General features: G+C 49.1%; 1 protein-coding gene across 1 annotated transcript in view; it reads left to right on the top strand.

Moving 5' to 3' along the window:
• The first annotated feature begins 5,347 nt into the window (after nt 1-5,347).
• The window catches only part of INTS3 (integrator complex subunit 3), a 42,418-nt gene continuing 21,431 nt past the window's right edge, over nt 5,348-26,334 (top strand). The window contains exons 1-6 of the mRNA XM_062192292.1: nt 5,348-6,172; nt 14,813-14,896; nt 15,637-15,720; nt 24,050-24,163; nt 24,396-24,480; nt 25,785-25,851. Coding sequence (XP_062048276.1) covers nt 6,026-6,172; nt 14,813-14,896; nt 15,637-15,720; nt 24,050-24,163; nt 24,396-24,480; nt 25,785-25,851 — 581 coding nt within the window. The 5' untranslated portion in view covers nt 5,348-6,025. The remainder of the gene's footprint in view (nt 6,173-14,812; nt 14,897-15,636; nt 15,721-24,049; nt 24,164-24,395; nt 24,481-25,784; nt 25,852-26,334) is intronic.

The raw sequence follows: 26,334 nt of genomic DNA on the forward strand, positions 1-26,334 counted from the left end.
CCTTGCAGCGCCGGCACACTGGGTTCTAGTCCCGGTCGGGGCGCCAGATTCTGTCCAGGTTGCCCCTCTTCCAGGCCAGCTCTCTGCTGTGGCCCGGGAGTGCAGTGGAGGATGGCCCAAGTGCTTGGGCCCTGCACCCCATGGGAGACCAGGAGAAGCACCTGGCTCCTGCTTTCGGATCAGCGCGGTGCGCTGGCTGCAGCGTGCCGGCCGCGGCGGCCATTGGAGGGTGAACCAATGGCAAAAGGAAGACCTTTCTGTCTCTCTCTCACTATCCACTCTGCCTGTCAAAAAAAAAAAAAAATTAATAAAATAGGTGCTGGCGCTGTGGTGTACTGGGCTAAGCCTCCGCCTGCAATGCCGGCATCCCATATGGGTGCAGGTTCTAGTTCCAGCTGCTCCTCTTCTCATCCAGCTCTCTGCTTTGGCCTGAGAAAGCAGTAGGAAATGGTCCAAGTCCTTGGGGCCCTGCATCCGATGTGGGAGACCCAGAAGCAGCTCCAAGCTCCTGGCTTTGGATGGACTCAGCTCCTGCTATTGCAACCATTTGGAGAGTGAACCAGCAGATGGAAGACCTCTCTGTCTCTCTCCTGTGTCTGTAACTCTGCCTTTCAAATAAATAAAATCTTTTTTTTTTTTTTTAAAAAAAAAAAGAATGTGTACGAAAGTTAATAAAATAAGTCATGGGAGATCACATTGGTTAGGTGGGGGTGAATCAGGTAAGATTAAGATTATGGAGGGTTCTGGAGAATTCAGGTGTCCAGAGTGTGGTTTAGGAAGTTACAGAAGTGGCAAGATGTTTAAGACTTTGTAATCTACTGTAATCCTCAAGGAGATACATACATATACACAAGTATATATATGGTATTGGCCGGAGAGGAAGAACAAATTCCAGAGACATTTCTTCTTTTTTTTTCCCCTCCCCCTCCAGAGACATTTCTAAGAAAACAGTCAAGAGGCTTTTGTTGACTAATTGAATGTGAAAGAAAAAAGAATGAATTTCAGAAAAAAGTCCCTGGAGTGAGCATTCGGTGTGGTGCTTAGCAGACTGTCTGAGATGCCCGAGATCCATGCTTGTGTCCCTTGTTGGAGTGCCTGGGGTTGAGGCCTGGCTCTGCTCCCTACTCCAGCTTCCACGGATACCCTAGGAGGCGGCAGATGATGGCTCAAGTGGTTGGGTCTCTGCCACCCACATGGGAGACCAGACTGAGTTCCTGGCTCCCGGTTTTGGCCTGACCCTGGCCCAGTCTCAGCCGTTGCAGACATCTGGGGCATGAACCAGTAGATGGGAGAAAAAGACAACAGTTGCTTGTCTTTCAGCTATAATAAATAAATAAAAACTTAAAAAGAAAAAAAAAAAAGAAAAAGCTGCTGCACTTGAATTTTAAGGAAGTTAAAAAAAGTTTTTTTCTGTTAAGTTTTGACAATTATGACCTATGAAATAAACTGACAACAGACAGATTAACAGGGGGGAAAAAAACCATAATTTTGTTAGCATTAAGAGCTAGGAGAGGAGCCCGCACTATACCGGGCTAAGCTGCCACTTGGAACGCCCGCATCCTGTATTAAAGCAGCTGGTTCAAGTCGTGGCTGCTCTGCCTCCCATCCATCTCACTGCCTGGGTAGCAGTGGCTGACAGCCCAAGTGCTTGAGTTCCCACCACCCACATGGGAGACCTGGATGGAGTTCCTGACTCCTGGCTTCAGGCTAGCCGGCCTGGGTTGTTCCTGGCATTTGGGGAGTAAACCAGCAGATGGAAGATCCATCTGTATCTGTTTGTCTCTCTGTCTTTCAAATAAAAGTAAACAAATACATCTTTTGTGGGGAAATTAGTTACATGAAGCAATTCAAAGATGGTGCCCAAAGGAAGTAAGGTGGGCGGAATCCAATGTTGTTTACCACTAAAACTAATTGGCTATGCAACATCAGGGGAGGTAACAAAACTAGTAACAAGTGTATAGACATATGGCTAGTCCTATAGGAATCCCCCCGTAAAATGACCTTTAAGTGATTGGTTGGTCCTTAGTCCTGCCCCAATGACTCAGCAGTTTTGTGCTATAAAAGGCTCTGTTACGAAATAAAGGAGTTCTTGCTAGACTTGGCTCCCTGCTGGGTCTGATTGTCTCCGGGCTGGGGAGGCTGGGGAGGCTGGGGAGGCTGGGGAGGCTGGGGAATGGGCGAGTGGCGCACTTACCTTTCCTCAGACCCAGTCCATCCTTGTGTGGGTGGACTAAGACCCTGCAATCTTTAATTTAAAAAAAGTGGGGAGCTAACTACAAAGTATGAGACTGAAGATACATATGATACAGAAAACATCTGAGGCTCCTGGACAGGTGAGCAGTGGTAAATGCACCAAGCAAACAGTCTTTATTTTGCAGATAAAAATACTTCCCAGGTAAGAGTCATCAGAAAGTCACCTGTGCTAATCTCATCCTGGGTCAGAGGTCAGACCCTTAATCATTTGCTGTGACAGGGTCTTTTCTAGACAGGAGAAGGAAGGCCTCAGAGAAAGCCTGCTTGCGCTGCTCTATACTTCTACAGATGCAGATCTCCCCAGCAAAAGAACGGCTCTCAGAGCTTGCTCTGTCTGCAGCCTCTCTGATCAACCATTTCAAAATATGCTAAAGAAGCATATTTTGGGGCGGCCTGTTTGATCTCCTTCTTGTTGCTGAGGGCAAATGCTGACACTGACACAGATAAAGCAATTGGGAGGACAACACAGGGTTTCCAGAAGCCTTTCCAATCACGAATCAGTGATTCCATCTCTCCCAAACGCCTATTCACTTCCATTTAAAATGTATGAGATTAGTTAAGGTTTCCCAGGTGTTATGTTACAGGACTAGGCACCTTGAGTTAGAGAAAGGTGTTATTAGCTTGGTGGAATTTATTACAGGAAAAACACTTTCATTTATTTCCATTTGCCCACATCTCTTTTCTTGTGTTCTTGATATTATCAGATTTTTTTTTTTTTTTAATGTGAAAAGAACTCCTCTTCACTGGAGTAAGCCTTTTGAAAAAAAAAAATCAAGAGACTACATTAAAGGTAAAATTCCCCAAGTCACCACTTCATTTTCTAATTTGTGTCACTAAAAAGGCAAAATGTTATAGGGCTGAAGTATACATGTTCTGGAGCCAGACTCCTTGGATTCAAATCCTGGCTCTGACATTTCCTAATCCATATGACTTGGACAAATGATTAAACTTCTCTGTGCCCCCATTTCATCATCTGTAAAGTGAGGATGATAAGAACATGTAACAAACATATAAAGAATTGGAATATTGCCTGACATATAGCAAGCTATATGTAAGCTGTCATTTTATTAATATGTATTTATGAAGATCTATAGCTTATTTCCTGACCAAAATGTAAGCTATTACTGCTCCTCTGGTAGCGTATACACTAAAATTAGAAGGGTGGGGGTAAGCTATTAGAGAAGGGTAAGATTTCCTATTAAAATATTTTAGGCCGGCGCCGTGGCTCAACAGGCTAATCCTCCGCCTTGCGGCGCCGGCACACCAGGTTCTAGTCCCGGTTGCCTCTCTTCCAGGCCAGCTCTCTGCTATGGCCCAGGAGTGCAGTGGAGGATGGCCCAAGTGCTTGGGCCCTGCACCCCATGGGAGACCAGGATAAGTACCTGGCTCCTGGCTTTGGATCAGCGCGGTGCGCCGGCCACAGTGCGCCGGCTGCGGCGGCCATTGGAGGCTGAACCAACGGCAAAAAAGAAGACCTTTCTCTCTGTCTCTCTCTCTCACTGTCCACTCTGCCTGTCTATATATATATATATATATATATATATATAAAGTCAGGATTTTTAAAATAAACACTGCATTTACATGGTGCCTAATTTTAAAATCCTCAAAGCCTATAAACTGCAAATCTTTCTCCCATTCCATCGCTTAGCTATCTAGTCCCACACCCAGAGACCAGTTTTGTGTACGCTTCCAGAGATAGTCTATTTATTTATTATTTATAAATATGCTTATATTTGCATATTTCTCCAGCTCCCACTTTTTTTGTTTAATTTATTTAAAAAGCAGAGGGGGAGAAGAGAGAGAGATCGGTCATCCTTCTGCTGGTTCACTCCTCAAATGCCTGCAACCACCAGAGCTGTGCCAGGCCAAAGCCAGGAGCCAGGAACTCCATGCAGGTCTTCCACATGGGTGGCAGGGACCGAGTATCTTAGCCATCACCTGCTGCCTCCGAGTGTATGCGTTAGTGGGAAGCTGGAATCAGGACTCAAACCCAGGCAATAAACAATGAAGATGTCTCTAGTAACATCCCAGCCATTCAATTAAAGGCCTACCCACCCCGATGTCTTTTAGTGGGTATTAAAAATAGCTAAATATAAGGTCTGAAATTGGCTTATGAGTTAAGATGTTGGTTTGGCTGCCAGCATCCTCAACCTAAATGCCTGGGTTCAAATCCCTGCTGTGCTCGGGATTCCAGCTTCCTGCTAATGTGTACCCTGCAATATTGAAATCGCTGGGTCCCTGCCATCATATGAGAGGCCTGGACTGAATCCCAGGATCCTGACCTGGGGCATTTGGGGAGCAGAACCAGTGGATCGGAGCCCTGGGTCTCAGAAAAAGAAAGAAAAGCAAAATCCGATCTGTCTTTGGGTCTGTGTAAGGCAGTCCTAAAGTTCTAAAAAAAAAAAAGAAAATGGAGAAGCAGGAAGTAGAAATGGGTTCACATAGAATCAGGCTACACAACAGATCAGAACATTTCTCACTAGATTCTAGGTGAGAAGACGAATGAGGTAAAGCTGAAGACGGTTCCATCAATTAGCACTTTCTGTTAGTGATGGCATGCGTCTCGTGATCCGGTTTGCACAAGTGGGTCAATGCACTTTTTTTTTTTTTTTTTTTTTTTGGCAACGTTTGGCTGATAATTCCACCAGCCTGAGCACAAACATTTTCCGGAGCGTTGCACTCCCGGCTCTGCAGCTGGCTCCATACCATCTGACGGCGTTGGCTCTAGGACTCTTAAAGGCTTGGGACCCCGCTCCCTCCCCCGCATTGCCAGTTCGCGGCTAGGTGTCAGGTCCCCCAAAGGTACACACGGCGCCCCGCTTGCCGCACCCACCGAAGCGCCAGAAAGGAAAGGAGCGCCGAGGTCGGCATCGCGCGTGCGCGCCGCTGCACGCAGGCGCAGCCGCTCTCCTTCCTGATCGCTTCTCACTCCCCCCCACCCGGCGTCGGCCGTCCCGCCCCTCCAGCGCAAAGGAGGGATACTATTTGCTCAGCCCGGCTGCCCATCAGGCCGGGCCCCCTTCCTCTCAACGCAATTGGCAGCCGGGGAAAAGGGCAGTCCGCCGTCGTCTGCTTACTCCTTGGAGACTCTGCGCCACCGCGGAAGCCGCTATTGGCGGAGGCCAGAAACCGCGACTGCTCACTTCCGGCGCGGGCCTCGACGATCTCTCCCCCTCCCCGCGGTCGCCCTCAGCCTTCCCACCCCTCGCCCTTCCACCATGGCCGCCTCTGTGTGGTGTGGGGAGAAGCTGGTCCTCCCTGTCCTCCTGTAGCGCTTACTGCCTCACCCGCACCCCGTAGGGGCCGGATCCAAAGGAGCCTTGCTCCGCAACGCTTGGGGCACCAGGCAGGAAGGTCTCCTACCCCCTACTTCGGGGGCAGGACTCCTTTACCCTCTGGAGGCAGAAACTTAGGGTTTTCCCTCCTTCGCTTAGGGTCAGCAACCAGGAAGGGCTCCCCTCCTGCTTCTTGAGGGGCGGAGACCTTGCCTGCCCTTTCCACAGGGCACAGGCCCTGACCGCCAGACCTCTGAGCTAACGGCTTTCCCCCCACACTGCCCCTCCACAGGCAGGACTTAGAGGACCGTCGCCTGGGCCCCCGCTGCGGGCGCGGCCTGACGGCGAGGAGCGAGCAGTGGAGCGGACAGAGGCTCTTGCCCTCCCACCCCCGACCTGCTGCTCTTGCCCTCTGCCCCTGGCGACCCCGAGTTCCCCGTTTCTAGGACTTTCCACCCATCCACTCCCTGACCTCTTCCCGACTCCTGGCTGCAGCCATGGAGTTACAGAAGGGAAAGGGGGCAGCAGCAGCAGCTGCTTCGGGAGCAGCGGGAGGTGGAGGAGGAGGAGCGGGAGCAGGAGCCCCAGGAGGGGGGAGGCTGCTACTTTCAACCAGTTTGGATGCCAAGGATGAGTTAGAGGAGGTAGGTGTGGGGGGTGGGGAAGGGAGTTAAGAAATGGGGCTGAGGAGGGATATCGGAGCGGATACGGGGCGGGGGTGGTGGGCAGAGGCCTTCAAGCGTTTTCTAAGGCAACACCAACACGGCTCCAGCTTCCTGGTCCTGGAGGAAGGCTGTGGCCAGCTTCCTGGACAGGTTGTCATAGAAACAGCAGCCACGACTATGAAAGTGGGTGGGGGGTGTTGGGGAGGGAAGGGACAGCATCCAGAGTTGCCGAATTTAATTTTTCACGTTCCTTTCCGCATTCCACAGCTCTTTTTAATGTCTGCCCTGGCCCCAGACTTAAGTCAGGCAGAGTTGAGAATATATGTGTGTGTAGCTGTGTGTGGGGGTGGGGTGGCCCCTCCTATGAGAGCTAGCATTGGCTGCCTGTACACAACCCAGCGGGTCGCCCGTGGTGCTAACTGGGCACTGAGAAGAGTGGGAAACTTCCGAGTGTGCAGTGTTTAGTCCTGTAGTGTCCGCCTCAGCACTGGGTGGGGTGGGGGGGAGAATGGCACCCAGGGGCTGGCGTTCAGAAGCAGATAGCACCCACACAAAGCAGAGAGCGCAGGGTGCTGAGAGGGGGTGAAGTGAGGCAATGCCATGGACCTCAGGGAACCTCCCGGGCCTTCTTCAGAACTGCCCTCCCGTGTGCCTCCGTCTCTTGGCCCAGAGTTGATCATGTAGCCCTTTTCACTGTTACAAGGACACGTGCTTAGGAATAAGACTCAGAACTGGGATGTGGTTGCTGAACGGTTTTTGAGGCCCAGAGACATTCAGTTCTGTGGTTATCCAGGGACAGGATGAGAAACTTAACAGGCCCTGGCTGGCTCTTCACTGGTGGTTATTGCCCCAGATCAGATATGAGAGAGTGGGCAGGCAGATAGGTAAAATTCATAGTTTAGATTTGAAAAATGTTCTTTCAGATACAAGGTGGTGAGATGAATACTCAAAAATTAACTGTGAATCAAGAGGTGGCTAGATAGCAACTTTGTGTTTTATCCGCCAGCAGGTGTCTGCTTGCCCTCTGGCTTCTCATCCCCGAGTTTCCCCCTTAGTTCTGTGTGCACTTAGACAAGTCAGAGTTTGTTTTCTGTTGTTTCAGTTTTTGTCAACTAAGGTGGGTATAATTAGGAATGTAAACAATGTGGAGCTCTGAGCTCTAGCCCTGGAGTTCTGGAATCCTAGAATGTCAATAGTTAACTGCCTTTGATCCCTCTGCCAGTTTCAGTGGGGGAGAAAAGACCAAGGGTTGGACAAAAATCTGTTCCTATCCTGATTGCGCTGTAGGAATCAGTGCCTGTGATTTAATTTGTATCACAGGGTAGTACAGCATCCTGTTCTGAGCAGTGACCCGTTTGCTGAAAACCAAATGATATGGCAGGAGAGCACCACAACAAAGAGGAACATTTAGTTTCTTGCTTTTTTAGGCTCTCTGATAGTGAACTGACCACTGTTTGCAGGGAGAAGGGGGTTGTCTCTTTTTTCCGATCTCCTTCGTGGTGCAGACATTTCCCAGTGTATCTCGAGCATCCCTCCCTATGCCTTTGTCCTTTGGCTTTTTGGATTTGGATTTTGCAGCAAACCTTGCTACACTGTTTTTGCCCATGTGTGTGGCTGTGTTATTCCCACCAGGCCAGAGGTGTCTAAGGGCAGGATTTACTGCCTTCTTCCCCCGGGTCTCCTCACAGATCTGTGCACACAGAAGTTATCAGAACCTGGTGTTGCCTGGCTGACCTTTGCTTGTTCTGGCCTGGCGATTTTTCCTACACAGGCCCACTTCTGGCCTGAAAACACAGAAGCAGCTTTCTGACCGTATGTGCCTGCCACGTGTTGAATGGCAGGAAAATCGTCTGCTTGTGGTAGACCCAGGGTCTGCCATCTAGAGCTTTTCTATAAAGACTTAGACTCACGGGGAAGATTAAAAACACAAAACTGGTTAGCATGGTGAAGAGGGGAGGGTCATTGTGAGTGGGTGAGATTAGGAAAGGCTCTTTGGAGGCCTGGAGTGTGAGGCATTGGCCCAGAGCATCCTGGCCTGAGGCTGTGACTCCTCTACCCTGGGGAACATTTGTTGTATCTTTTCTTCTCTTTGGCCCTGTTTTTCCCTTTGAAGATAGAAGTCTTACTCACCCCATCCCAATTTGAGGAGGGAATAGGATAAAAATAGTGCCAGAGATTGGAGGAATTTAGAACATGTAGTTCCTAGTCTCGTGAGCCTTGAGAGTTCCTGGTTATTCCTTTGCCCAGGAGGGATCAGTCACTTTGAAGTCAGAACTTCCTCTTTTTTTTTTTTTAAAGATTTATTTTATTTATTTGAAAGAGTTACACAGAGAGAGGAGAGGCAGAGAGAGAGAGGTCTTCCATCCAATGGTTCACTCCCCAGATGGCTGCAACGGCCGGAACTGTACCAATCCGAAGCCAGGAGCCAGGAGCTTCTTCCGGGTCTCCCACGCGGGTGCAGGGGCCCAAGGACTTGGGCCATCCTCTGCTGCTTTCCCAGGCCATAGCAGAGAGCTGGATCTGAAGAGGAGCAGCCGGGACAAGAACCAGTGCCCATATGGGATGCCAGCGCTTCAGGCCAGGGCTTTAACCCACTGCGCCACAGCGCCGGCCCCAGAACTTCCTCTTAATGTACGGCTGGGTTGCATTTGATTGGAGGTGTGTCCCTACCAGGTTTTCTCCAAAAATAATTCATATCCTATGTGAGGAATCTCCAGGGAACAGGCTGGGCTTCTGACTCATTTCTAACTTTTTTTTTCTCTTAAATCATTATTTCACATACAAGTGACCCTTGCTATGGAATACTTGGAACCCAGCTTGTTTAATAATTCCTGCTGGTGTGGATCCTGCTGGCGGGTTTTTGTAGTTCAGATCATATCTTCCTTTTCTGAATGTGGAATTTAATTCTTCTGTTAAATCCTGACTTCTATAAGGGGAGTAGTGTTTACTATATACTTAGAAAATAATTCATTAATTTTGCCTATTTGAAAGGCAGACACTGGTTCACTCCCCAAATGCCCGCAACAAGGCAGGGGACTGGGTCAGGCCAAAGACAGGAGTCTGGAACTTCATCCAGGTCTCCCACATGGTTGCAGGGACCTAAATATTTGAGCCAACACCTGCCACCTTGGGTGGTGCACGTTGGCAGGAAGCTGGAACGCAGAGTGCAGCTGGGACTCCAGCCCAGACCCCGTGATATGGATGTGGGCATGCTGAGTGGCAGTTTAACTGATGAGCCCCGTGCTGGACTGTTGTGCCGTTTTTACCAGGCTCTGTATTCACTAGTGTGGGGAAAGGACAGGGCGAGGTTGGAGGGATGTCTCTAACTTCAGGTATGTACTTGTCCTAGCAAATGGGCAGGGTTCCTTCTCCCTCTTCCCCATTCCTTCTACTGTTGTCATGGAAACCATGGTCAGGTAGTCTTCCTACTAGAAAAGTTAGTTCAGGAGCTCCTAGAGACGGTAAATATTTACTCAGCTCTCCGAGGTGCTGTCATGGAGGGCTTATTCTGAACAGAACCGTTCTGCCAGCAGTTATTGGCAACTGAACGTATGATTCCATCTTTGCTTTTGGCCTCCAGAGACTCGGGGAAGAGCAGTGCTGCTACTCGATTGGAGGAATGTGGCTGCCTGCAGCCTCCCTTTAAGGGGACATGGTCCTGAATAATTTGTAATTAGGCTTTCCATCTCTGTTTGGAAAAATAATTTAAAAAAAAAAAGACTCTTATAGTTCAGGAAGGGTTGCATCTTCTGTACTTTGGTAGCCCGGAAAGGACTGGCTCTCAGATTTATCCACATTCTCATTGCATTCAAACTCTGGACTCCCACACTCTCCTCCCTTATCTGGACCTCCCTGTTTTCAGAGGCCACTTTTCTCCTTGCCTGGGCAGTGACCCATAGAATTGACTCAGACCCCTAAGTGGAGCTTAGAACACTGGGGAGGGGCCCAGAAAAACTTTGTTCAGCCCAAATCTTTGAGTGTTAAATCATAGCCAGGGATTCAGCCAGCCCATAGGGCTTTGTAGGATCTTAGTCCAGGGTCCATCAGTGAGGCCTCTTCCCGTTTCTTCCTGTCCTAGAAGGCCAGAGGTTAAGTGGGAGAGGACACTTCTTAGCCTGGTCAGGCACTAGCCGGTGTCCTGTGGTAGGGGTTAGTTTTCAGGGGTCTGAAGTCCATGCTGTTAGAAGTACTGGCAGTCGGTGGCCCTCCCTGATTTAGTTACACAGTTGCTGAGCTTCCCCACAAATGGAATGGATTCTCATTCAGCTGAGGCTCTGTGCTCAGTGAGGTGCATTCCCATGGTAACTTATTTAATCCTCACAGCAACCTTGTGATATAAGCCATTATCTCTACTTTTCAGATAAGAAAACCAGAGTTTGGAGAGACTAAGCAACTCGCCCAAGATTAGCCTAAGACTCGCGGGTTATGGAGGGCTCCTTGTGTACTGTGTGTGCTTCTGGTCAGTTTGGGTGTCTCTAGCTTCTGTTTAGCTCCTTTTTCCTCTGCTCTTCCTGGATCCAGCAGAGATTGCTTCTTTTGATAAGAAATTCAGGGATGCTGGCTACTGCATGCTCACCATCTCCCTCCATTCTGACTGCTTACAGGGGTCCCCCCATTTCTCCCAGCGAGTACAGTCTGGGTCTAGCAGCTGGAGCAACTGATCCTCTAGGCCTTGCTAACTGTCGTGCGGGGAGAGGGATATGATTTAACGTGAGAAAATCCAGCTGGAGGTTTTCCTTTCCTCCCCTCACCGTGTGCGAGCTGGACTGGTAGTGATGAGTCACAGAGCCCGTGGGCAAGGTGGGCCGTGAGAGTCACAGCTCAGTTTTCATGTGATCTCACAGCGCCTTTTCACACGCATGGCGCGGGTGCTGTTTATAAAGGCTGAGCCTGCTGATCTGACCCAATTTGGGGGATAGACCTGATGTTGGGTGATAAAGTTGTAATACCTGCAAACCCAGGCAGCTTTGGTCTTATTTTAGGGTGAACTTTTCTGTCTGTGGGAGCTTCTTGCCTTAACAGTCACCTCTACCTAGTGCTACCTTAATGTAGCCACAATTCTAACATCATACATCCTAAATTCTTATTACAGTTGGTGTGTTCAAATCAGTAATCAAACAACCTCCACACATGTACTTTGTTGATGTATTTAATTATTTTAGTAACTTTTAATTTCAAGCCTAAAGAAACTTTTTAATCCATAGAACTCTGACCTACTTATCTGGTCAGTTTCTTTGTTAGCTGTTAATATTTGCTCATCTGCTTTGTGTATCTGTTTATAAACATGTTGTCATTTAACCCTTAGAAAATAAGTTGCAGCCATGATGTCCCTTTAGATTTAAATACTTCGGTGTGTATATCCTATCTTCTGTTACATAACCACTGTTCTGTTATCAGGACTGGCTCGCTTCACATTGATATGTTAATTTGTACTGCATATTTACACCATACTAGTTTTCCAAGTAATGTCTATAGGAGTCCAGGATCACACATTGTTGCTTGTGGACTTCTATTTCTTTGTTGTTCTTGAATCTGGAACACATTCTTAGTCTTTGTCTTTCATGACCTTAAACATTGTTGACAAGCTTAGTTATTTTCTAGAATACGAGGGTGCTTCAAAAATCCGTGGAAAAATAATTTTAAAAGATGAGTTTGGGGCAGGTGTTGCCTAGCAGGAAGATGCTGGTAAAACAGCCACACTGGTCTCATAGTTAGTTTGCTGATGTTCATGTTGAAGAACTTGGGTTTGATTACCAGCTCTAGCTTCTACTTCCAGCTTCTTACTAATGCACACCTTGGGAGGCAGCAGGGATTGGTTCAAATAGTTGGATCTCTGCCACTTAAGTGGGAAACCTGGATTGGGCTCCTGCGTTTGTCCTGGCCTTGCTGTGGCCTTTATAGGCATTTGGAAAGTGAACAGCAGATGGCCGGCGCTGTGGCTTAACAGGCTAATCCTCCACCTTGCGGTGCCGGCATACCGGGTTCTAGTCTCGGTTGGGGCGCTGGATTCTATCCCGGTTGCCCCTCTTCCAGGCCAGCTCTCTGCTATGGCCCGGGAAGGCAGTGGAGGATGGCCCAAGTGCTTGGGCCCTGCACCCCATGGGTGACTGGGAGAAGTGCCTGGCTCCTGGCTTCGGATCAGCACGATATGCTGGCCGCAGTGGCCATTGGAGGGTGAACCAATGGCAAAAAGGAAGACCTTTCTCTCTGTCTCTCTCTCTCACTATCCACTCTGCCTGTCAAAAGAAAGAAAGAAAGTGAACAGCAGGTAGTCCTTAAATAATAAGCCAGTCTTTTTTTTTTTTTTTTTTTTTTTTTTTTTTACAGGCAGAGTGGACAGTGAGAGAGAGAGACAGAGAGAAAGGTCTTCCTTTTTGCCGTTGGTTCACCCTCCAATGGCCGCTGCGGCCGGCGCGCTGCGACCGGTGCACCATGCTGATCCGATGGCAGGAGCCAGGTGCTTATCCTGGTCTCCCATGGGGTGCAGGGCCCAAGCACTTGGGCCATCCTCCACTGCACTCCCTGGCCACAGCAGAGAGCTGGCCTGGAAGAGGGGCAACCGGGACAGAATCGGTGCCCCGACCGGGACTAGAACCCAGTGTGCCGGCGCCGCAAGGCGGAGGATTAGCCTATTGAGCCGTGGCACCGGCCACCAGTCTTTAAAATAATAATTTTTTTTAAAAAAAGATCATTTTGGTGCAAGAGGATTTTTTTTTAAAGATTTTTATTTATTCATGTCAGAGGTAGTTCAGACAGAGGGAGAGACAGAAAGGTGGTTCACTCCCCAGATGGCTGCAACAGCTGGAGCTGGGCCAGTCCAAAGCCAAGAGCTAGGAGCTTTCTCCAGGTCTCCCACGTGGGTTCAGGGGACCAAGCACTTGGGCCATCCTCCACTACTTTTCCAGGCCACAGTAGAGAGCTAGATTAGAAGAGGAACAGCTGGGACACAAACGGCACCCATATGGGATGGCGCTGCAGATAACCTGCGCCACAGCGCTGGTGGCCCTGTAAAAAGATTTTGAAATTGTATATATGAAGGCTCTTCAAAAAGTTCATGGGGATGCATATTATAACAAAATTGTGTGTGGATTTTGAAATGTTTTGTACCAAAATAAGTTTATCTCTTTAAAAACATATTTTTACATTTTATTTTCTTAGATTTATTTATTTTGGGGTCAGCAGTATGGCTTAGCAGGTTAAGCATCTGCCTGCGATGCCAGCATCCCATATGGGTGCCAGTTTGAGACCTGGCTGCTCCACTTCCAATCCAGCTCCCTGCTAATGTGCCTGGGAAAACAGCAGAGGATGGCCCAAGTGCTTGAGCGCCTTCAGCCATGTGAGAAACCTGGAAGAGGCTCCAGGTTCCTGCCTCAGGCCTGGGCCAGCCCTGTCCCTTGAAGCCATTTGGGGAGTGAACCAGTGGATAGAAGACCTCTCTCTCTCCTCTGTGTCTTTCCTCCTCTCTCTGTAACTCTGCCTTTCAAATAAAAATAAAGAAATCTTTAAAATTAAAAAATAATAAAGGGCCAGTGCTGTGGCGTAGTGGGTGAAGCTGCTGCCTGCAGTGCCAGCATCCCATGTGGGCGCTGGTTTGAGTCCTGGCTACTCCACTTCTGATCCAGCTCTCTGCTGTGGCCTGGGAGGGCAGTGGAGGATGGCCCAAGTCCTTGGGCCCCTGCACCTGCATGGGAGACCCAGAAGAAGCTCCTGGGTCCAGCCATTGGGGCCAGTTGGGGACTGAGCCAGTGGATGGAGGACCTCTGTCTCCCTCTGCCGCTCCTCTCTCTGTGTAACTCTGACTTTCAAATAAATAAATAAAATCTTAAAAAATTAATCAGTAGCCTTCTTTTAAATTTTTAAAATTTATTTTCATTTCACCTGAAAGGCAGAGAGAGATGTTCCATCTGCTGATTTTCCTCACAAATGCCTTCAATAGCCAGGGCTGGGCCAGGGCAAAGCTAGGAGCCAGGAACTCAATCCATGTCTCCATGTGATGACAGAGACCCAAGTGAGCCTCACCTGCTGCCTCCCAGGGTGTACATCAGCGGAAAGCCAGGTTGGAGGTGAGCCAGAACTCAAACAGGTGCTCCAGTGTGGAATATTTGTGTCCCACGTGTTTTACCAGCTGCACCAAATGCCTGCCCCTAGCCTTTTGTTTGTTTTATTTAATTTGAAAGGCAGAATGACAGACAGACACACACAGAGAGCTTCCATCCGCTGTTTCACTCCTCAAATGCCCACAACAGCTATGGTTAGGCCAGGCCAAAGCCAGAATTCATCCAAGTCTTACGTCAACAGGAAGCTGGAATCCAGACCCAGAGATAGGAAACAAACTCAGGCATTTGGTATGGGACATGGGCATCCCAACTGGTGTCTCAACTTCCAGATCAAATGTTTGCCTTTCTTGTTTGCCTTTCTTCTTGCTTTTTTCCTTGCAGTTTATTTATTAAAGAAACCATGTCTCCTGGCATTGTTTCCACATTGTAGATTTTGCTGATTAAATCCATATGGTAGCTTTGAGCAATGATCAGGTTGGAATTTTTTAAAAACTTTTTGGAGCCAGAAGTACTTCATGGGTGGTGTTAGAACACATTCTGAATTTGTTCTTGCCCTTCCCAGAGGTTGGAAAGATGTATGAGCATTGTGACGTCGATGACAACTGGTGTCTCCGAGAGAGAAGCCAATGATGCCCTCAACGCCTACGTAAGTCTCGCGCTCTCCCTGCCTCTGTCTGCTTCAGGGAATGCTCAGAGGCGCGACCAGAAAGGTGGGAGGACTAAGTGGCTGACGCTCGGCCACATTGCCCTGCTGCTCTTACCGTGGGAGTCTGTCTCTCAGAGCCTCAGGTTAAATAATAACGTTTCTAAAAACAGTTATGTCGTGATTTTTTTCTTTCCAAATCATTCTTTTTTTTTTTTTAATTTTTTTTTTTTACATTTATTGATCAGTTTTTCTGGTTGAAATGATTTTGAGCAGTAGAGGTAAAGGACTTAATGTGTAGTCTTTGGCATACAGCGAGTGCTCATTGAGTATTGCCTACTTCTTAGACTATATCATTCTTGCTATGTAAGTTCCAGAGGGTCAGTGGGCTGCCCTTGGTCCTGGCTTGGTAGCTGTGCCTGCTACTCTGTGGCTGGCGCTTTGCAGCTCCCCCTGCAGTGAAGCCTGTTAAGCTCTAGTAAAGATGGTAGAGTAGGATTTTTTTTTTTTTCTTTTAAAAACCTCTTTATGTTCTGCCTCTGGCTTCCATCAAGCTGTAGGGAGATGCAATAAGGGTTTATTCCTTTCCTAAAACAGGTGCCTCGTCCCTTCTAAGAGAAGGAAATCATCAGATGGAGGAGTATATGGTTCATCCCCTGTTGCATGTGACTCAGAATTCCCAGGTTTTCCTTGAGAACTTTGTATTTGTGACAACTGGTTTTTTCCCCCTCTTCACATTCCAGGTATGCAAAGGCCCCCCCCAGCATGAGGAAATCTGCCTGGGTCTCTTTACTCTTGTCCTTACCGAACCTACCCAAGCTCAGAAGGTAAGACACCCTGCTCTGAACCCTTCTCAGGTGTGATCTAGGAACATGAGGGAACGTAGAGTTTAAGTGGGGTAGTATCAGACCCTTTGACCAGAGTTGGGTCACCTTGTTCTTGAAGTGTAATTTCTTTTTATTTTTTATGAATTTTCATTTTATTTGAAAGGCAGACAGAGAGGAATCTTCCCCTCTGCTGGTTCACTCCTGAAATGCCTGAAATATCCAGGGCTGGGGCAAGCCAAAGCTAAGAGCCAGAAACTGAATCTGGGTCTCCCACAAGGGGGGCAGGGATCCAGATACTTTTATTTTTACTATTGTTATTTTCAAATATTGATTTATTCATTTGAAATACAGAGTTAATAGAGGGAGAGACAGATATTCCATTCTCTGGTTCTCTGGTCCACTCCCCAAAATGGCTGCAACAGCCAGGAGTGGGCCAGGCCCATCTAGGTCTCCCAAGTGGTGCGAGGGGCCCAAGCACTCAGGCCATCTTCTGTTGCTTTCCCAGGCCCATTAGCATGGAACAGCTGGCACTCAGCCAGCACTCATGGGCTGTCAGCATTGTAGGTGGTGGTTTAACCTGCTGTGCCGGAGCCTGTGCCAGGGTGTAGCAAGTAAAGCCGCCACCTGCAGTGCCAGCTTCCCATATGGGCACTGGTTCGAATCCCAGCTGTACCACTTCCAATCCAGCTCTGTGTTGTGGCCTGGGAAAGCAGTTGAAGATGGCCCAAGTCCTTGGTCCACTGCACCTGTGAGGGAGACCTGGAGAAAGGTCCTGGCTCCTAGCTTTGGATTGGCCCAACTCTGGAGGTTGTGGCCATTTAGGGAGTGAAACAGTGGATGGACGACCTCTCTCTCTCTCTCTCTCTCTCTCTCTCTCTCTCTCTTTCTCTTTCTCTTTCTCTCTCTCTTTCTCTTTCTTTTTCTCTTTCTCTTTCTGCCTCTGCGTCTCTGAAACCCTGCCTTTCAAATAAATAAATAAATAAACTTTAAAACAGAAAAACCAAAAAAACCTGCTGTGCCACAATGCTGACCCTGGGACCTGAGTCCTTGAGCCATCATCACCTGCTGCTTATCAGGCTATGCCTTAACAGGAAGCTGGATCAAAGAACCAGCTGTGGGATCAAACCCAGGCGTTCCAGCATGGGGAGTAGGTGTCCCAAACAGCGACTTACCCACTGCACCAAGTGCCCCCACTCCAAGTGTCATTTCAGTACCCTTTCACTCTCAGTGAATTAGTCAGTCTCTGACTAAAGTCCTTTCATTATCCCCAGATTCTGAAGCTAAAAGGCGATCGTGAGAGTGAAAGAACATTTCGATTTTAAGTTTTCAGTTTGTGAGGCAAGGTTAAAAGGGTTGCGATTTAATTCAGGGAAGAGAAGAGAATTCTTACCCACAAGAGCATGACCTGTAGTTAGGGGGGTTCTGCGATTGGCAGGTGGATAGAAAACAGGTTTAGAATTGCAGCAAGTAGGATTTAGATTAGACAGCTTAATATTAACGTGCTTGATGCAGTAGTGAACATGAGCACACTGGAGTCAGACTTCCTGAGGAGCAGTGTATGCAGCCTGGTCAGGGTTCTTCACACACGGAAGTGTTTCCTGTATGCAGAATGGTTCAAGTGGGACCCTGTCTTGAGGTGAGGGTCTAGGCAGGATGATCTCTTTGGATTCTGTTCTGATTTTTTTATAAAGGAGCAAAAGTCTGTCTTTTCCCATTTTTCAGCAGTTCTTGTCCTTTGAGTCTTAGTGTGATGGTTTAAAGTATGTGTTTGTTACCTGGCTAACAAGAGAAGAGCCCAGAGTGGGGATATTCAGTGTTCTTATTGGCTCTTCCTTGAACAAGGGTGATTGGAAGGCAGCAGACACACTATGCCCGGCATGCTGGTCTTCTCTATTAAGAGAAGACCGGGCCAGCGCCGCGGCTCACTAGGCTAATCCTCCCCCTTGCGGTGCTGGCACAATGGGTTCTAGTCCCGGTTGGGGCACCAATTCTGTCCCGGTTGCCCCTCTTCCAGGCCAGCTCTCTGCTGTGGCCAGGGAGTGCAGTGGAGGATGGCCCAAGTGCTTGGGCCCTGCACCCCATGGGAGACCAGGATAAAGCACCTGGCTCCTGCCATCGGATCAGCGCGGTGCGCCAGCCGCAGCGTGCCGGCTGCGGCGGCCATTGGAGGGTGAACCAACGGCAAAAAGGAAGACCTTTCTTTCTCTCTCTCTCTCTCTCACTGTCCACTCTGCCTGTCAAAAAATCAGTTACTCAATCAATCAATAAAGAGAAGACTGATGTGATCCTCCCAGAAAACTGTGTGAGGCTGGTGGCTTTATTAGCTTTCCCCTAAACCACACCCAGTGAGGTAATGAGGAGATCACAGATGTTGCCATTTGTTCAAAGAGAATCAAACTCATTCCCAGGGATAAGAACAGGATGCTCATGTTTCCCTGGCATAACTGTTGGAGTTAACCTCACAACTTGGGAACCTGATGTGTTTTCTGGTGCCAGCTAGAATGGGGGCTGAGGTAAGAGTAGATATTGGGGGGGGGGGGGTGGCGACGCTGTGGCACAGCAGGTTGAAGCGCTGGCATCCCATATGGGCACCAGTTCGAGACCTGGCTGCTCCACTTCAATCCAGCTCTCTGCTGTGGCATGGGAAAGCAGTGGAGGATGGCCCAAGTCCTTGGGCCCCTGCACCCATGTGGGAGACCCAGAAGAAGCTCCTGGCTCCTGGCTTTGGATCAGCGCAATTCCAGCTTCGCGGCCAGTTGAGGAGTAGACCAGCAGATGGAAGACCCCTCTCTCTCTGCCTCTCCTCTCTCTGTAAAAAAAAAAAAAAAAAAAAAAAAAGAGTAGATAGTGGGACAGCAGGTATTCACAAGTCCTTGCTTTCCCAAGAAAGCATAGGCCATTCTAGGCTGGGACTTGGTTGAGTTAAATTGCTATTTCATTTTCATACTGTATTTATCTTGAAGATTTTCAAAATTAGTGAATGTCTCCAATTTGGCATTTGAAAGGCAGGGTTACAGAAAGAGAGGGAAAGACATACAGGGCGAAATCTTCCATCTGTTACTTCACTCCCAAGTGGCACAACTGCTAGGGCTGGGCCAGGCTGAAGGCAGGAGCCTGGAACTCCATCTGGGTCTCCCACATGGATGGGAGAAGTTGGCCAACTTCAGCCATCTTCCACTGCATTCCCAGGTGTATTAGCAGGAAGCTGGGTCAGAAGTGGAGCAGCCTAGACTTGAACTGGTGCTCATATGGGATGCCAGCATCACAGGCATCCGCATAGTGTTATGCTACAATGCCAATCCCAACTTCACTGATTTTAAAAAATTGTTGGCAAAGATGGGGTAGATGGGTTGGGATTAAGGTTTAATTTTCTTTGGTGTAGGTTTTTATAAGTGCAACAAAATCTCATTTAGTCATCGCAATGCAAATTAGCCTTGTCTGCTGGAAAACGTTGTTTGTTTTGTGTGGGATCTTAATCAGCCAGGGTAGATCAACAAATCTCAGTGAAGGGGCAGGGTGTATGGTATTTCTAGCTCTCTGCCTGGCCTGGCAGTGAGAGGCGCCTGGCTCTGCTGTAAATGCTTACTATGTTAGGAATTTGGCCATCCAGACCTAGCAAGGAGCTGAGCATCCATCTCCTCTTTATTTGCCCTATGCCAGTCCCAGGAAGGAGGCCAGGCCCTCTGGGGAGGGAAACATCTTGCCTTGGGTCTCATAACTGACAGTTGCACCAGGATTCATGATTCCAAGTAAATCCGCTGCCTGTGCGTCTTCTCTCCTGAGCCCCTAGGCCAGCCCTCTTTGGACAAAAGTGATAGAGACAGAATTAGGAGGACACTACACTTTTAGGTGAGTAAGAAACTATCAGATAGTGATTCATTCAGAGACCTTGAGCCAGGTCAGAGTGTAGTGGAAGAATTAGTGTTATATCTCCCTAAAGCTTGGATCCATCTCCCTAAAAGGGTGGTTTTCTTGGGGAGTTACTGATGAAGACCAATCTCAATACATTACTTTAGACTTTAGCTTAAAGCAAGGGGCTTCTAAGTTTTCTAAGTTTGGGGTCAAATAGAAACCTCAGAATGGGTCTGAGATTCATTTGTTTCTGAATCTCTCCAGGCTAAGACAGGGGAACAGGGGACGGTGCGGAAGGTAGTACTGGAAATTAAGTCTTTTTTTGCATCTTTAAGATTTATTTATTTTTATTTATTTTTGTTTATTTTATTTATTTGAAAGAGTTACAGAGAGAGGTAGAGACAGAGAGAGAGGTCTTCCATTTGGTGGTTCACTCCCCAGATGGCCGCAACGGCCGGAGCTATACTGATCCGAAGCCAGGAACGAGGAGCATCTTCTGGGTCTCCTACGTGGGTACAGGGGCGCAAGGACTTGGGCCATCTTCCACTGCTATCCCAGGCCATAGCAGAGAGCTGGATCAGAAGAGGAGCAGCTGGGTCTTCAACCGGTGCCCATATGGGATGCCGGCGCTTCAGGCCAGGGCTTTAACCTTCTGTGCCACAGCACCGGCCCCAAGATTTATTTATTATTTTCTTTTTTTTTTTTTTTTTTTTTGACAGGCAGAGTGGACAGTGAGAGAGAGAGACAGAGAGAAAGGTCTTCCTTTTGCCGTTGGTTCACCCTCCAATGGCCGCCGCGGTAGCGCGCTGCGGCCGGCGCACCGCGCTGTTCTGATGGCAGGAGCCAGGTGCTTATCCTGGTCTCCCATGGGGTGCAGAGCCCAAGCACTTGGGCCATCCTCCACTGCACTCCCTGGCCACAGCAGAGAGCTGGCCTGGAAGAGGGGCATCCGGGACAGGACCGGTGCCCCGACCGGGACTAGAACCTGGTGTGCCGGCGCCGCAAGGCGGAGGATTAGCCTGTTGAGCCACGGCGCCGGCCTATTATTTTATTTATAATGCAGAGTGACAGAAAGGAAGCGACATAGAGAGTTCTATATTGCATCTGCTGGTTCATTCCTTAAATGGCAGCAACAGTCAAGTCTGGGCCAGGCTGAAGTCAGGATCCAAGAACTTCATCTTGATCTCCCATATGGATGACAGGGGCCCAAGTGTTTGGGCCAACGTCTGCTGCCTTCCTGGGTGCATTAGCAGGAAGCTGGAGCAGAAGCAGAGTAGCTGGGACTTGAGCTGGCACTTGGATATGGGATGCTGATATCACAAGCAGCAGCTTAACCTGTTGTGCTAACAATGCCAACCCTTGACTGCTTGAGACACCTGTTCTGGGAAATCACAAGCTGAGGAGCCTCTGTGCCAACAGGCAGATCCTAGGAATTGGGGCAGGTCCTCTGGACTTGTTAGTGACTGGAACCAGGGTAGATTGAAGAGGAGAGCAGGAGAACTCAGTTAAGGAGAAACCAGGTATTGGTGGAGTGTAGAATATGCATGGGATAGATTTTGTTTCAGTTCTAACTTGATTTGCATCTTCCCTCTTGGTAGCTCTTACAAAGGTTTATATTTTTTGAGTTTGTTTATTTTCCATTTGGTGTCTGCTAAAGAGCTGGGAGCAGACCTGACTAGGAAGGAAGCCAAGCTGGAGGCCTGAGGGTGCAGGCTCTAGCAGTCAGGAGATCCAACATCCTATCAAGGTCTCTTTATTAAAGGGCTAAGGACCCCAGGCCTAAACAGTCCTTGGTCTAGGTGCTCCTTCCAAAAGAAGGTTGAGAGCTGTGAGGTGAGGCCCTGGGCTGGAACATCACTACTCTTAGCACAGTCAGGATAGATGCGCTACCTCCTGTCCCCTCTCCTTTCTTTTACTCTCCACTTATCTCCAGAGCCCTTCTGTGCTCCTCACTGTTTTTCCCCCACACCTGCTTCTCTTCCACACCAGTCAGCAAGCTGGCACAGAGATGGGTAAGGCAACTGGGAGCCTTAGGGGTGTGTTAACTCTTGGCACTCAGCTGCTGTATGTTACCGGTGGTTGTGATTGAGCAAGGAGCACGGCCAACAATATCTGCTCGCTTCGTGTGGCCCTGTATTTCCTGAGAGACTTGCTTCCTTCTCTGCCCTGGGCTTATTCTGCATCTTGGGGATTTTGCTTTCATCTGAGCGGATGAGCCTTCTTTCTGGTTAGCAGTATCTCTGCTTTGGCCTGACACAGATTTTCCTTCTGCCTCCCACTGCCTTGTCCTGCCTGTCCATTCTGTGACTGACCTTTGGGGAGGCTCCAGGGCCTGCCTACCAACATTCGCTGATAGCACAATGGCAGTAGTCCATGAGGGCCCCTTACCAATTCCTTGTTTATTTTTTGATCTCCCACTTGTGCCTCCAGATGGAATCAGTGGATCAGTTCTCTGGGTATGAAAAATTTGTGGTGCATAGCACATCTCTAACTGGTGTTTATTTTCATCAGTACCATTGGTTTGATTTGAGGACAACAGAAGCAGAAGGAAGTGACAACAGCTAATATCTTAAAATTTCTCTCTCTCTCTCTTTTTTTTTTTTTTTTTTTTTGACAGAGTAAGTGAGAGAGAGAGAGACAGAGAAAAAGGTCTTCCTTCCGTTGGTTCACCCTCCAAATGGCTGCTACGGCCGGCGCACTGTGCCGATCCAAAGCCAGGAGCCAGGTGCTTCCTCCTGGTCTCCCATGCGGGTACAGGGCCCAAGGACCTGGACCATCCTCCACTGCCTTCCTGGGCCACAGCAGAGAGCTGGCCTGGAAGAGGAGCAACCGGGACAGAATCCGGTGCCCCCACCGGGACTAAAACCCCGTGTGCCGGCGCTGCAGGTGGAGGATTAGCCTAGTGAGCCACAGCGCCGGCCTAAATTTCTCTTTTTTAAAAAAATTATGTATTTGAGAGGTAGAGTTACAGAGAGAGGGAGAGGCAGAGAGAGAGATCTTCCATCCACTGGTTCACTCCCCAGATGGCTACAATGGCTGGAGCTAAGCTGATCTGAAGCCAGGAGTTTCTTCCAGGTCTCCTACGCAGGTGCACAGACCCAAGCACTTGGGCCATCTTCCACTGCTTTCCCAGGCCATAAGTAGAGAGCTGGATTGGAAGACGAGCAGCCAGGACATGAACTGCCGCCCGTATGGGATGCTGGCACCCCAGACAGAGGCTCAGCCTACTAAGCCACAGCACTGGCCTTGAGAAGTCTCTTGTCACACTAGATCAAGGAGTAGCTGCTCTTGAGGTGGACATCACTTTTGAATGCTTAGAATGAAAGAATTTAGAAATATAGTAGCCTCAAATCCATCACAGGCTCTGACCACCATCTCCAGCAGCCTCTTCTCCTTATTTCTGATGCTGCCACAAAAGTGGGTAAGCGTGGGATCTAGAATTTGACTGCCTGAGTTTGAATCCCACTACTGCCTCTCATCTCTTGTGTGACCTGGGGTGAATTACTTTAGTTTCCTCACCTGTCAAAATAGAGATAGTAATAAACAGCACCTATTTCCAAGGGTTGTTCTGTATATCCATGCAGTTATTTATGTATTCATGTATATATATGTATAAAATGGCAAGTTTAGCCGTTGTTGCTTATTGATGCCACCCTGCTACTGGGCTTCAGAGACCGCGGGGAGCTACCTACCTAATTTTTACCCTTTCAGATGAGACCCTGACAGGATAGAACTCAGCAGGCCAAGGAGGTTGCTAATGAGGTCCCCTAGAGTGTTCCTCCAGGTGTCCGGCCTCACTGGAGAGACAGGACGAGAAAAGCTGCAAGGGGAAAGGAACCACTGACTTGTGAGGAGAAGTCCCACCCCTGCCTCACCTCCCGAGAGCTGGATGTGCCGAGGGACCCCTCCTTCCTCCACACTTGGCGGAAGCAGAGGGCATTCCAAAGAAAAAGATGTTTTGCTAGAAAGTCCAGTTTTAGTTCTGCTCTTTCTCTCTGGGACCCTAGTGCCTAGCACTCTCTGCATCTGCTGGGTCAGAACAGGTCTAAAATCCGCTTTGGGATCCTTTCCAGCTTGTTCAACCAGACCTGTTCTGCAGTGACCTTTCACTGGCAGATGAAAGGCAGATGGCCTCCACCTGGTTTTGCTCAGCTTGTGGCATCAAACAGTGTGACATTTCCTAAGAAGGGAGGTAGGGTGACAGCGACAGGACTAGGAGCCTTGCCCAGCAGGCCTTCCTGTCTTACTTGAGGATAGCTCAATCCCTTTTCCGCACCCTCTGTGAGAGCAAGGGACAAGTTTGGGATGGAGGAGTCCCATGGAAGAAAAGTGTCCAGCGTGGGAAGTGTTGTGTTGCCACGCACTATCCCAGTGCTGTTGCTGCCGCTGACGAGGCTCAGGGCGGGGGCTTCCTGCTGGATGGGAGGACAAGCCTTACTCTCAGCTTGCTGGCTGCTCACAAACTTATTTCTCACAGTGCTACCGGGACTTGGCTCTGGTGAGTCGTGATGGCATGAATATTGTCCTGAATAAAATCAACCAGATACTTATGGAGAAGTACCTGAAGTTGCAGGATACCTGCCGTACTCAGGTAAGGCCCAAAGGAAAAGAGAGGATCCAGCTCAGAGACAACAGAGAATGGAAGGGGAGGAGAGGAGAGAGGGGAGGGGAGGGGAGGGACTGGGGAGGGGAGGGGAGGGGAGGGGAGGGGGAGGTCAGGCAGCACAGCCCACCCACCCCCGTGCGCCTGAACTGTAATGTGATTGAATTACCTCCATCCCAAGCTCATGGGCCCTGCCCTTCATCTGTGTTTTTTCCTTTAGTTGGTGTGGTTGGTACGGGAACTGGTGAAGAGTGGGGTTCTGGGAGCCGATGGTGTTTGCATGACATTTATGAAGCAGATTGCAGGTGAGTGATGGCGGGAGCAGGGGCAAGCAAGGAGAGGAGTCCAGAGGCTAAGCGGACCATGGAGATGACCCAGGGCCTGAAGGACTCCGTGGCTGGTAGCTTAGGCTCTTCCTCCCGGTGAAGACATCTTGTGCACATAACGCTGCCAACAGAAATTGATCGAAAAAGCACAAGGGGCCTTTTGAAGCACTGAGTCTTCCCTCATTTTCTTTCCTGCCAAACCCAGGGGCTGACAGAATATTTGGCCTATTTTGCCTTTCTTCACTCTGAGGTTTCGTGACATACTAGGTCATGGGGAGAGGAGTGAGGCACATAATTGTTCCCATGTCATTTTGCTTTCAGAAACCTGGACGTCTTCCCTGGCTCCGCCCCTGTGTTCTGACTACTTGCTCCCTAGTAATGATGCTGTCTAATTGGAGCCAGTCTGAGGGACAAACTCTGTCACAGAGCAGACCCTGACATTTAGATTTTATTATTTATCATCTTGGCATCGGTGGGATCTGTCTGAGCGGCTGAATACCCAGGAGGCCGCCTGTGCTACCTCTTCCACTCCCAGGATTGCATGTGTTTGTTCCAAAGTGACCCTGCCCTTCTGTCCACTGCTGCTCTGTCTGCTCTTTAGGATTTTGTTTAACTCTCAGTGCTCCTGTTTGGCTATATGTGAACCTTACGTGATGTGTGACTGTGTGAACCCTGAATTTTTAGACCGGGACCTGGGGCGAGGCATGGTGTCGTTGTGCTGGCTATTTTAATCCTGTCTCCTGGAACTTTCTACCCTGTTTGGTACTCCCAGCCCCCACTTCTCACCTCCACAAGAAGCTGGCTGATGTCTGTGCTCTAGGAAGTTCTGTAGTACGCACTGAAGATTGCGATACCTGGAAACAAGAAACCCTTGTCCTGTCGTAGCCGGAGCACAGGACTCGGGCGTCCAGACGCTGGGCTGCCGTCTCCAGCTCCCTGCTCCGCTCAGCCCTATTTGAGATGTCATCCTTCTTTCCCCACTGTGGGCTCCTCGTGTCCCCTTCTCAGGCATTCCTTTTTGAGGGCTGAAGTATTCCCACTCCAGTTTCTAGTCTATGGAAAATAGCAGCTCTGTTTTCTGGAAAAATTTAGAAGCTTCCCTTTCTTTCTCTCTAGAGGCAAAGGAGGAAACTGCTTAGTGTGATTGAACAGAAGGCAGTTTATCTAGCACTCAGGACTGTAATGATGGGCTGATGGGGTGGACCCCAGGGTGAGCCAGAGATGACTGGATTAGCTGAGTTGTTAATCAGAGCTCTTCTCTTTTTTCCCTACTTTGAATACAGGTGGAGATGTAACAGCAAAAAATATCTGGTTGGCAGAAAGTGTTCTGGATATCCTGACGGAGCAGAGGTATAGTCCACTGTGAGGGGCGGGGCAGGGCGGAGAGCCAGATATGCCCTTGAGGGGTGAGGGTGGGAATGGGGTGAAGGCATTGTGTGGCCTTAGAGAGAAGGGGGCAAGGGAGGGGGAGGCAAGTGCCTGTGGCAGGTGGAGGAATCACTGCCATAGTGTGGCCCAGGGATGGAGTGGGAAAGAAGGGCTGCTAGAATTATCTCAGAGCCCAAGAAAAACTGGCTTCATCTGATAAGGGTTTATTTTTGATCCAGACCTCCTTGGAATGTTTCTCTTTCAGGGGAGGTGGGGGGAATGAGCTCAGCATAGTGGGGCCAGCCAACCACCCAGGCCTGGCAGGTGCCCCTTGCCTCCCTCCAGGCCTCTCAATCCAGCTCAGATTGTTCTGGAGTGGCATGGGGATGGTGGAACGAAGTCGTTCTGGAGTTTGCAGAAGACCTGTGGCTCCAGTCTCCCCATGAGTTGATTTCTGAGCCTCTG

The sequence above is a fragment of the Lepus europaeus genome, chromosome 5, assembly GCF_033115175.1.
Source record: "Lepus europaeus isolate LE1 chromosome 5, mLepTim1.pri, whole genome shotgun sequence".
In the NCBI taxonomy this organism is placed as follows: Eukaryota; Metazoa; Chordata; class Mammalia; order Lagomorpha; family Leporidae; genus Lepus; species Lepus europaeus.